This window comes from Olea europaea, unplaced genomic scaffold (genome assembly GCF_002742605.1).
Source record: "Olea europaea var. sylvestris unplaced genomic scaffold, O_europaea_v1 scaffold1603, whole genome shotgun sequence".
In the NCBI taxonomy this organism is placed as follows: domain Eukaryota; kingdom Viridiplantae; phylum Streptophyta; class Magnoliopsida; order Lamiales; family Oleaceae; genus Olea; species Olea europaea.
Window position 1 is genome coordinate 129,263 of NW_019233660.1, and position 12,905 is coordinate 142,167.

General features: G+C 34.2%; 1 protein-coding gene across 1 annotated transcript; it reads right to left on the reverse strand.

The window, feature by feature from the left end:
- Window positions 1-52: 52 nt before the first annotated feature.
- Window positions 53-4,098, reverse strand: LOC111377087 (receptor-like protein kinase BRI1-like 3). The gene is made up of 2 exons (XM_023000138.1): window positions 3,977-4,098; window positions 53-3,854 (listed from the first exon to the last, which is right to left on the reverse strand). The coding sequence occupies exon 2, from the start codon at window positions 3,692-3,694 to the stop codon at window positions 293-295; it is 3,402 nt and encodes a 1,133-aa protein (XP_022855906.1). The 5' UTR covers window positions 3,695-3,854; window positions 3,977-4,098; the 3' UTR covers window positions 53-292.
- Window positions 4,099-12,905: the final 8,807 nt, after the last annotated feature.

Here is a 12,905-nt window from a genome sequence, read left to right on the forward strand (position 1 = left end):
CACCCCCCCCCCCCCCCCCCCCCCACTAAGCAACTTAAAACATCCCAGCATCAATCTCAAACCCTTCTCCATTTCATTTTGTAGCATAGTACTCGACTGGACAACAAAATATACAAGATTTTAGCCTCTCTTTCTGCGTTGATACTACAGTGCGTTGTCCAATCTTTCCTATCAAACATGCCTTATGTTATTTACAATTGACAAAATTTGAAGTTATCTCGGAGTTCACTAGACATGTATTAGCCATGGAGTAGTCCAACACAAACCTGAAGATAATTTCAAATTTCATCAACTAAGGAACCTTTTCTTGTGATTCATCAATTACTGAATTTTTCACTGAAATTCCATCAAGAATATCACTTTCTGAATCTGCCTGGAGCTCTCTAAACATGGCCATCACTTGAATCATAGTTGGCCTCCTATAAGGCTTATCATCTAGACATTCAAAAGCAATATTAAGATAATGGTATAGTTCAGCATCACCTGATACATTTGTTATTAATTCAGGATCCAGTATTTCATGACTTCTCTTATCTCTGTGCAGCTGTTTTGCCCATCCAACAAGATTGTTGTCGTCCCCAAACTCTGATGGGTCGATTGGCCTCTTCCCAGATAGAAGTTCAAGTAATACAACACCGTAGCTATAGACGTCTCCTTTGGTAGTGCACCTGAAACTCTGGTAATACTCTGGAGGAACGTAACCTGGGGTCCCGGCTAGCGTACTCACACTTAGATGAGTGTCAAGGGCATTCACAAGTCGTGCCATTCCAAAATCCGACACCCTGGCTTCGATGTTTTCATCTAGAAGTACGTTGCTTGACTTCATATCCCGATGAATTATATGCGGTATGCAGCTGTGATGAAGAAAAGCTAGTCCTCGCGCTGATCCAATGATTATTTTCTTTCTAGTTTCCCAATCAAGTTCGTTTTTCCTGTCATGAAGAACGGCCTCCAGACTTCCCCATTTCATGTACTCGTACACGAGAAGCCTTTCCTCCCCGATCTTACAGTAACCGAGCAAAGGCACAAGATTTCGATGTTTTATTTTTCCAATGGTCTCCATTTCTGCCATAAATTCTCGATCTCCCTGTCCTGTGACGTGAATAAGCTTCTTTATTGCAACAATGCTTCCATCTTTCAGTCGAGCCTTGTAAACCTCGCCAAATCCCCCTGACCCAATCAAGCTATCAGCACTGAAACCATTGGTGGCTTCAAGCAAATGTGCAAAGGTGAGCTTCCGTAGAGGCTTTTCAAATGTTGCCACATTGATGCTTAGAGGTTCGGGCACGCTAGAGAGTTTCCAACTGCTGCTGCCGGAGGTTGGGAGGCTTTCGATGTATTTTTCTCTGGTTTCCTCCTCTTGTTGAGTTTTCTTAACTCTGTAAAGTGCATACATGAGCAAGAATATAAAAACCAGAGACGACATAATGCCAATGACCATGCCTAACGTAATACTTTGCTTCTTCCCTCGACTGGTATAACTTGATGAATTACGTCCATTTCCAGAGCCACAAGGAGGCAGGGGAACCCCACAAAGGCCTGAATTATTGTCATACCTGGAAGCTGGAAATGTAGTTAACTGTCCACCTGAAGGAATTGTCCCCGTAAGGTTGTTGTTCGAAACATCAAGATCGCTAAGAAATGAGAGGCCCCCTAATGACCCTGGGACGACACCCTGAAGATTATTGTGTGAGAGATCAAGAACTCCAACAGCCTTTAGGCCTCCAAAACTGAAGGGTATAGATCCTGTTAAGTTGTTGTGTCCCAAATTCAGAACCTGCAAAAAACTCATCGAACCCAAGTTTTCAGGGATTGTTCCTGACAAGTGATTATAGGAAAGATCAAAGTAGATCATGCTCCCATTGTTCGTAAAAGTGTAAACCGTGACACCAGAGTATATTCTTGTCGATGGGCATGAATGAACCATGGGAAATATTGCCAGCCTCTCTGTACGAATTCCCTCGAATTCAACTAGTCCTCCAGCACCTCTGCATTCTGTCCCGCCCTCATTTCTTACAAATGCAAACTGTTTTCCTGAAACAATTCCAGGAACAAGAAGACCGGATTGTTCAGCAAGCTGGACTGGAATAGATCCAGACAACTCATTGCTATTCAGATCAAGCCATATCAGACTCTTGCAGTTGCCAATGCTTTGTGGGATTACTCCACCAAGAGAATTGTTCCCAAACTGAAGGATAGCAAGGTTAACAAGGTTCCCAATATCTGCAGGTATTTCTCCAGTAATCCGGTTGCTAGACATTGAAATCCAAATCAAATTAGTACAGTTGACAATGGACTTGGGAAGAGTTCCAGTAATGAGATTATTGTTGAGAATCAGTGTCTGAAGATTTCCTCCTCTGATACAAACGCCTTCTGGAATTTCACCTGTCAGGTTATTAGCCCACATAACCACGTCCGAAAGCTTTGGCAATTCCCATATTTCCATCGGAATCGAATCACTTAGGCTATTGAAGCTGAGATCAATTGTCCTCAAGTTTCTGCAGAGTCCAAGCCGGGATGGCACTGTCCCGGTGAGATAATTATTCGGCAGTAACAACTTCTCTAGAGCAGAATTTGAAGTTCTTGAGCAAAATCCAGAAGGTACATTCCCTGTCAGGGAATTTGAACTAAGGTCCAGAACCTGTAGCTGAGTACAGTTTGTCAACGATTCCGGTACAGGACCAGTTATGTTATTAAATGGAACATACAGAAACTTAAGATTCGTAAGTAAACTGACAACAGTACTAAGAAAATCGCCCGAAAGTTGATTGTTACCAATATTGAGACTGAAAAGTGAAGAACACGACGCAAAATTCAAAGGGAGCCCACCAATTAACTGGTTCCCCGAAAGATCGAGCTCCTCAAGTGTCCCACAAATTTGCCCCAACTCTGCCGGAATCTCCCCAGAAAACTTATTGTGGGCTAATACCAATTGCCTCAAATTGTTAAGCTTCCCTAACAAGTCCCCAGGAATCTTAAGTTGGATTCCATTGTGGCCGATGTCGAAAATCTCAAGACTTTGGCAATTTTTTAGGCTAATTGGAAATCCAGTAGCAGAAAGACTATTATAGGACAAGTTCAGTACAGTGAGATTATGACAAGTCCCAAAATCAATAGCCATGAAATTTCCGGTGAAGTTATTATGCGAAAGATCAAGAATTTTCAAAGATTCAGGCAAGTCAGTTATGAAAGTAGCCGGAATTTCACCGGAAAATTGATTGCGGGAGAGATTCAAAGAAACAAGCCTGTTACAAGAGAGTAACAAAGACTCTGCAGCGAGGGGTTGAGAAATATTGTTACGAGACAAATCAAGAAACTCAAAGCTGCAATACTTAGCATTTGAAGAAATATTTCCACTGAAAAAATTGCCGCTAAATTGAATATTTACAAGACTAGGCAAGGCCATTAGATCAGAAAATTGAAGGTGGCCACTTAGCCCTGCATTGGTGAAGTTAAGTGTAATGACTGTACCATCATCAGAGCATGAAATACCACTCCATGAGCATGGCGTTGAGGAAGATGGAGACCAGTTTTTCAAGAACCCTTTTGGGTCAGCTTCAATTGAGGACTGCTTGAAGGCCATTAAACTGCTGACGTCGCTTCTCTGTTTTTCAGACAAATTTCTAGCACTTGATCCCATTAAGAAACAACCCATAAGAAACATTATGAGAAAAATGAATTCTTTGTTCTTCATCTTGTTCTTGGTCAGTTTGATTAAATGCCTCCAACTGCATAAAATTTACAGTCTTTAAACTTTGTTTTCTGCATAAAATCTATCTTCTTCAAACTTATGGTCTCTTCTTATTACTGCAAAGCCACTGCCTCCATCTTGAATTATTATTGAAGAAAATATCCTGAGAAGAAAAGAAAGAAAAAATTGATTCAATAAAAACAAGAAACATGTAAATAATAAGCTTATAATCAAATCCAATAGCCCAATTGTAAACCAAAATTAAAAGAAAAGGCAAAACCAAACCTTTTCACTCAATATTATTCACTGATTGTGGTGGTCCGGTTGGAGAGAAAGATGACAGAAAAGTGTGTTTGTGTTACTAGAGAGAGAGACACCAGATTTGAGCGTTAGTGGGTACTATGAAGTCTTTCACCCTCCAAAAATGAGAGTTAATGTGTTGGGGGGGAGTGGGGGGCAGGGCATATCTCCCAGTGACAAAGGGGGCGGATCGGGCTCAGCACGACAGTGTACAGAGTTCGATTCCCCGTAAGATGGAATTGACTTTGTTGCAAGCGGGAGTTACCATATGGGTTAACAACCTTGGCCTATTCATGTGCTCTCCACCCTGACTCCTGAGAGGCACATCCTGCGATTTACCTTCTCCACGATGGTCCAGGACAGGGTCGGTGAGGACCCTTAAGGTTGGGGTTCAACTTTAATGTGTGGGGGGACGGGGGGTAGGCGTACGTTAGAATGACAGACTACTACAAGCCCAGCGGCTTCATCCAGCAACAGCAGCCGAGGTTAGTACAACTTTTTGTTTTTTTCTTGGGTTGTTCACTTCATTTGGATAATCCTGCAAACTGATCGTGTGCGTATATAATATGTTTTATTAAATTAAGAATAATATTATTCATAATTAAGGATTATTAATAAATATTAGCCCCCGTTTAAGTCACATTATTATAAAAATGAAAATGAAAAATATAGTCGTTATAAACTCTACACAAAACATAAAAAGTCAAATATAATGAATAACGGTCATATATTTCATTTTCATAAGAAAATAATAAAAATAATAAGTTATCATATATGATAGTTATCGACAGTTATTGATTATAATAACATTATTGTAGAATAAAATTGTACAATAAACAAAATCAATATGTTAATAATGATAAAACATCCTCGCATAAAAACTCGTACCTAATAAAAAATCTGTACAATTTTGTTTGAAATAGAATAAATTGTGTAATAAGGTAAAACAATAAAGTAGGGGACAAAACTTTTGGAGAGTCTTGAAAATAAAGAGGGGTGAGATTTTAATTTTGAATATTCTAAAGTTGTTATATTGTTTCTGGGTAGTGGGTGTGGGGTGGCTCAAATGTTGTCTTTTTCCTCATATTTCGGTTCAGTCAAACATGGGATTTGATTCTCTTATTTTTTTCTCTCTCTTCCTTAACACCTCTCACTTTCTTTTCTTCGTATTTCCGTGATAATTTGTTGAGCCCATTTTTATACTCTTTTATTATTAAAAAATATAATAACTAATGCAATTAGATGCTTAGATTGTGTATTCTGTCTCCCTATAATTAATTTACTAATTAAATAATATTAAATAATGTGGAATTTTATATAAGAAACAACTATCTGAAATGTATGTTTAGCCCTTGTTTGAGCCCATTTTGGAGGAAAGAATGCGTTTTAAATACTAGATTGATGGAGAATGCGTGATTAAAAATTAAGCAAAATTTTTTAAATTTAAGTGTAATATTATTTTCTTGAATAATGTGTGTTTGAAAATAAATTTTGAAAAAATGAATTTTTAAAAGAATGAGATTCAAGCAAGAGCTTAATTTTGATGTAATCTGTCAACAACCAAAAAAAATAGCTGTACATTATATTAAAAGCACAATTAATACAATTTGCAATCCGCCAGTCAAGTAATTTTTGAGATAATTTTATAATTGAAAACAAATTTATCGATCAATTTATTTAAAAATTCAAAGAAGCACTCTAATTTCAAGATTGTTGTTACACACAATTGATGACACGTGCTTGTACATCGTTGCAATTGTGTAGACACTTAGCTCCTATTTTTTAAAAATTAAAATTTAGATTTTAATTTAATTTAAATAATTAATTTTAACTACATATTTTATGGAGGTCCATAACTTTTCAACCACACATTTCACCAACTTTTATCAAAAGCTATAAAAAAAATTTGATCTTGATTTCCACCGAACATATAAAAAATGGGAAGGCCCAACATTAGGCTATTAGCACACCATCGATTGTCATATCAACGATAGTAGTTAGCGACAATGATTATTCTTGGTGTATATCACCAAGTACGTAAGAATTAGGGACACCTAACGTCTCCCCATTGGAGGGGCCTATGCGTTGCAAGCGCCCCGTTCTGTCAATACGGGGCGCTGGACGTCCATTATGGACATTTTTATGTACACCAAGAATAACCTTGGAGACAAATATCCATGATTGAGTGGGATGAAATTAAAAAATAATTTTATAACAATATACGATTCTAATTTTTGGTATACTATGAATAGAAATTTTATCGTATTAATTAAAATATTGTACTAATTATTAAATACAAAAAATCATATAAAATAAATTTTACTAATAACGTGTTTTATTCCCTGTTTGGACTCCTTTAAAATGTGTTTTGGGGTAAATTTATATTTTAAAATAGTGATTTTTTAAAAAAATGTGTGATTAAATAAGAAGAAAAAATTTGAATTTACGTGTATGATATTATTTTATTGAAAAATGCATGATTAAAAAAAAGGGAGAAAAAATATATTTTAAATGAAATTGAGCCAAAATGAAGGCTTAATCCAACAAATACTGTTAAGCCCTTGTTTGACAATCATTATGTTGTAAAAATAAAGTTTTACATAGTAAATTTTAGGATAATGTATGGTTAAATGTAGAAAAAAATTTGAGTTTACTTATAATATATTTTATTGTATGAATATATAGTCAAAATTGAATATGTAGAAAAAAAATTCGAAATAATGATCGTCAAATAGAGTTAAGAAATATGACAAGGAAAAAAGCTCCAAGTGGTAGAACAAAAAATATAAATAAACATAATTTAAGTATTTTATTTATTTGAAAATGGTTGCAATATAATAAGGTGAAACGTGACAGGGGGCACGGGGCGCGGGACTTAGGGTTTGATGATTATAGAAAAATGAGTCTCTCTCTCTCTCTCTCTATTTTATGTGTTGGGGCGCACTTTGTCAGTATGCACTACGCACGAGTACGACTGAATCCTATTCCCTGCCAGACCTATACACCTCACCTTTCCTTAGATTCGCATTATGCCATCACCAAAATCAACATTTTGTTCTTTTTCTACGTTTTGGTCTTGATTTTTTTTTGTTTCTATATTAAATTAAATCAAGTTGATTTGACGTGGTATCAATGTATAGTCCATGTTCTTGAACATGTTGGCTAAAAAGGGCAACCGAATACTCGTAGTGGTGTAGAAAGTCAAGTAATTTTAAAGAGAAAATGACAAAAATGTAAGTACGATAACTATTAACCTCAAAATTCAATAACCAACAATAAGAGAGGTTAGGTATTCTGGATGATTCTCTCTCTCTCTCTCTCTCTATTTTATGTGTTGGGGCGCACTTTGTCAGTATGCACTACGCACGAGTACGACTGAATCCTATTCCCTGCCAGACCTAGACACCTCACCTTTCCTTAGATTCGCATTATGCCATCACCAAAATCAACATTTTGTTCTTTTTCTACGTTTTGGTCTTGATTTTTTTTTGTTTCTATATTAATTTAAATCAAGTTGATTTGACGTGGTATCAATGTATAGTCCATGTTCTTGAACATGTTGGCTAAAAAGGGCAACCGAATACTCGTAGTGGTGTAGAAAGTCAAGTAATTTTAAAGAGAAAATGACAAAAATGTAAGTACGATAACTATTAACCTCAAAATTCAGTAACCAACAATAAGAGAGATTAGGTATTCTGGATGATTGTCAAGAGCATGCGATGGGTGTAAACAATGAACTGTCATGAGAGATGCAACAACTGACTCCCGATACAATAAAGATGAATATGCATGATTTTAATGAGTTTGCATTGATGTTGTGAGGGACACGACAATGGAGATGTGTTATGACAATGAGATTCAAGTTGATGTGAATTCAATTAATCTTGTTGATTCGAGCAATGGGATGGATTCTACCGAGATAATGATGAATATTGATAATCATGTTTCAAGATTGAAATATAAAATATACATCACGATTTATAAAATTATTTATTTATCTTTCGTATTTTCAATATTCAATCATTTATTCTTGTGGTAATTTGAATTTCTAGATGAGATAATTTAAGGGGTTTAGCCTAGCTTTTTCATTGTAATTGTAACCTATTATGAAATATTATATTTTTTTAGCATAAACTAGCGGAATCCTCGCAATGAAACCTTGCTGATTTATGGACCGTCCTTTGTCTTATTTTGGTAGATGGGTCCCAATTTTCTTTTGATGCATTAGCATTAGAATTAGCATTCGCATCCCTATAATGCAGCATTCTTAAATCTTAAAAATGTCCTAGTCATGGGCACAGTAAAAAATTCAGAATTGGAATTTCTCTTGTATTTTTTATTTCGCAAATGATATTGATCTATGCTCATTACATTCATTAATTCTTTGATTTTATATAAAAACTTGATGGTTTTAGTTCACGCCTCGAATGAACTCTGAATCAAGACGATATAACAAGAAATTGAAATTGGATAAGCACATACACGAACAAACATCGACATAACTCCAAGCTACAAGATTCGATATATGAAACCGTGAAATCAAGCTCGATGATGGCTTTTTTTTTCACAAACAACAAAATTCAATATTCACTAAAACCTAATACCATGACGTAAGTATGTGAAACATGTAATGAAATGCAATTAACGAGAATCTCATTGGATGTGATATCTCTTCTTTGCGTCAAGCAAGAAAATTGTAATTTATTTTCCATATCTATCATAATAATTGACTTACGAGTCACGTCAGATCAAATGTCATCTTTATTTTCGAAGAATAAATTCACTAAACTCAACAATAATTTTAACATTTTTCACTAAAGATGCACAACATATTTCTTAGTCAACAATGAAAAGGAGATTTAAGAGAGAGAGAAAAAGATAGCTCACCTAATCAGTAATCACCAATTCAACCTTTGAAAAAAATAAATAATATATATATATATAGGGTCGGGTCGGGTCGGGTCGGAATTTTACTTGAAATAGACGTTTGAATTTGTTAACAAATGACAGCTACGGAATTAGGTAAATTAGGAGTGGTTGGTATTACGGCACTCCTATTAATAATTATCTTTCATTCCATATATAATATGCACATGAACTCACACGTGTCATTATGTCACACGTGGGGCATATATCATAAGAAGAATATGATCCATGCGTGCATCTTTACTTAACAATGATAGATTTTCTTGTCTAATTTGCGTATGCACAAAATATGATATTGATAGAGTAGTATTAAATGGCCATTTTTCTCATAATGTAACTTTGTTCATTGAATTTGAAATTTTGGTAATCATAGTAATAAGATCTCAACCTATCTTTAAATGAGCTTTGTTACATGTACAACAAGTTTTATATAATAGGTTACATAATGTTACATGTCACACTATCATTTACCAGTTTAAAATACAATCAATTTTTTTATCTAATTTTTTTCCCTCCACATCATTTCACTTAATCATTTATGTACAAATAGCATAATTCTCTCTAAATTGATCAAAACATTTAGTCCCTGCATGTTTGATTTTGATAAAAAAAAAATCAAAATTTTAATAGATTTTAATAAAAATTAGCGAAATATGTGGTTGAAAAGTTTGAGTCCTAGGAAATGCTTGATTATTAACAATTTTGAAAAAAGAAAAAGAAAAAAAAAAGGGAGTTCAACCTATCTTTAAATGGGCTTTGCTACATGTACATCAATTTTTATATAATATGTTACATAATGCTACATATCACGTTATCATTTACCAGTTTAAAATACAATCAACTTTTTCATCTAATTTTTTCCATTCACATCATTTTATGTAATCATTTATGTACAAATAGTATACTCCTCTCTAAATTGATCTAAACATTTAGTCCCTCCCTGTTTGATTTTGATATAAATCAAATTTTGAATAGATTTTAATAAAAATTAGTGAAATATGTGGTTGAAAAAATTGTGAGTCCTACGAAATGCGTGATTATAGAGAAAAAAAAGGGAGTTCAGAAAATCCAGGGCAAAAAAGAGTCAAATTACTTCAACCGGACGGTAAATTCTTCACCAGTTCATCTGCAAACTAATGCAAACATTCATTGAGACTGTTGATTTCATTGCCTAGTTGGCTCTCTCCAAATATAGCCAAGTCCAAATTGACACTAATATTCAATCAATTATCTCAATAATTGGAACATACTAGATTTAAGGTCGTTGAGGTTTGAAAAAACGTGATCCTTGATGCGGAACCTCCACAACCAATAAGGTCTAAATGTGATAGGGAAAAAGAAGCTTAACTAATTAAAAAATTGATACTATTGATACAACTATTTGGAACTTTTACAAAAGAAATGATTGCCAATGAACCTCAAAAGTCGAAAAGAGAATTCTAAAGATATATAGAGTTGTACCGATGTAAATATTTGTAAACGCTGTAAATTATCATCTTCGAAAAGTTGATTAAGGCCAAATTTAAGTGGAACTTAAATTTTGTACTCCTTTATAAATGTCACAAAAAAGTGTTCGAAGGAGTAATAGTAAAGAAATTAAGAATTATAATTTGTTTATTAGGGTTGGGATAACTGAACGCGAATTGTATAGGGTTAGGCAATGGATTGGGTATTACTACAGCAAATAGAAAAGGACTTGTAACGTGGCTACCACGCTTTGTTTTTTTCTATATCTTAGGTTCAATCTTTTCTCTTTGAATCCAACTAATTCATGACTTTGGGACCCCTTTTCCATTGCTTTTGACATTTTTAACCGACCAAATTATTACTTATTAGAGAAAGCAATTCCTATAAATCAATGATTTGATGCGTAAATTATTCTACATTACTTAATAGTTATTAGAATTTGGAAAAAAGGAGGCAACAATAGAAGAATTATGTTACGCCTCTGTTTGTTTCTCATTCTTTCCTCATTAAAATAAAAAATATGATCGTTATCCATCACATCAAGCCACCAAATTTGAATTTATATCTCTTGTGTGGGGCCCATAACAACTATATTTTTCATTCTTATTTTTATAAAAATGGGAAACAAATGCTCCCTACATAAATCATATAAAATTGGCGGGATGTAAGATGGGTTGGATCACGATGTGTGAAAATTTGATTTTTTTCAGCGAAGTGTGAAAAAGATTTCTCTTCTCAAAAGCTAGTCCACTAGGCATTGAACAACTAAGGATGTTGAGCGTGTAATATGATTTTCACTTTTCTATGTAGCCTTTTTTATTGAATGGAATTTCCACAAAATTTCAATTAATGGTATTATCTTACTTCATAGTCTAATATTCTCCTTATCTCTTCTTTATAAGTTAATTTTCTTCAACTTAATTATTTGTGGTTCTAGAACATGAGTCGGATCTCAAATATATTTACAAAGGAATAATAATGAAAAACCCGTCACACATCCTGAACAATTCTACTACAAAACTAAAAAAATAAGCTTGTGACATCCATAATTAGCGCATCTCACGTTTTGAGTCCTTTATACAAAGCTTATCTCAACGCTAGTTGAGTTGAGTCATTCCAAATCGGAAAAATTTCGATTATTTTACACCTTTGTGTTGAAGTATTAGTAAAAATAAAATTATATAAAAATTACTTCCAAATGAATGATTATCACTACATGGGCCATGCTAATTGGTAAATATTTTACTATGCAAGTCTTGATTATATCACCTCGGTCTTCAATAAAAGATGTAATTATCTTGACATATTACTTTCAATTAATAAAGGACTGAATCACTTATCCTAAACCCCCTTTTTTGACCCTTTTAAGAGAAGGGTTATCATGAATCATATGATCAAAAGTCCAATTTTGCCTTTAGATAAAGTATATAGACAAAGTAAATCTTCAAAGGAGAAAAAATGATGTATTTCATGGTCCCATAAAAATCTGGCAAGTAATTAATTAAATGGATTCGTGGAAAATTTTGTTCATTAAATTTTAAAGATATGATGAAACTCGAAAAGTTCCAATATCTTTGCTCGCGGTCTTTCCAATTTCGAATTTTTATTCATTTTTTTATTCTGTAAGTTACCAACAGATCTACTTACAACAGATCTTGATAATAATTATATATTATAAAGTCTCAAAAATTGACTTGGTGTCAACTTGTAAAAGCTATGATTAGTCTCCATTTTGTAGAGATAGCGAAAAAACCCGCCCCGTCCCGCCTCGATGGGTTGGGGCGGGGCATCCGTGAAGAAGGAAAAAAAAATTAGTTTGAGTATTATTTGCTTTAGATTTGAAAATTTTGAATTTGTATTTTATTCTTTAATAATAGCATAACTCGAAATTTTGAAAATGAAAAAATATATATACAGAAATGATCTACTAAGTATCGGTATTTAGCTTATGTTAAATATCGATGACATATAACACCATTTAATTGGTGAATAATTAAATACATGAGACTTTAATTATTCACCAATTAAATAGCGTGCTGTGTGCCATGTCACCGGTATTTAACATAAACTAAGTATCGGTGTTTAAGAGATTATTTTCGTGTGTGTATATATATAAACAAATGGGGCAAACAATTGCCTCGCCCCACCCCGAAACTGCCTCATTGCCATTTTGCATAGCTTCGCATGCTTATAAGAAAAACCTTAATGGGATCCTCACTCAATGGGGTGAGGCCATCTCGAAATTTGAGGTAGAAAGAGAGAAAAAATCAAGTCCCGAGTTAATCTGATTTCATTGGGTAAGGGTGGGCTACCCGATGAGGTGATGACTCTCCTTTCGACAGTCGCATCACGAAGGACAATCCAACCGCCCCATCTAGATTTTCTTGATGCTTATAGTCCCTGTTTTTAAATTAAAATCATATTTTTAGTAAATTTTAATAAAATATGTGGTTGAAAAATTGATAAATGTGTGAATCACATGAAATGTATGATTAGAAATGAGTTTTAGAAAAAATGAATT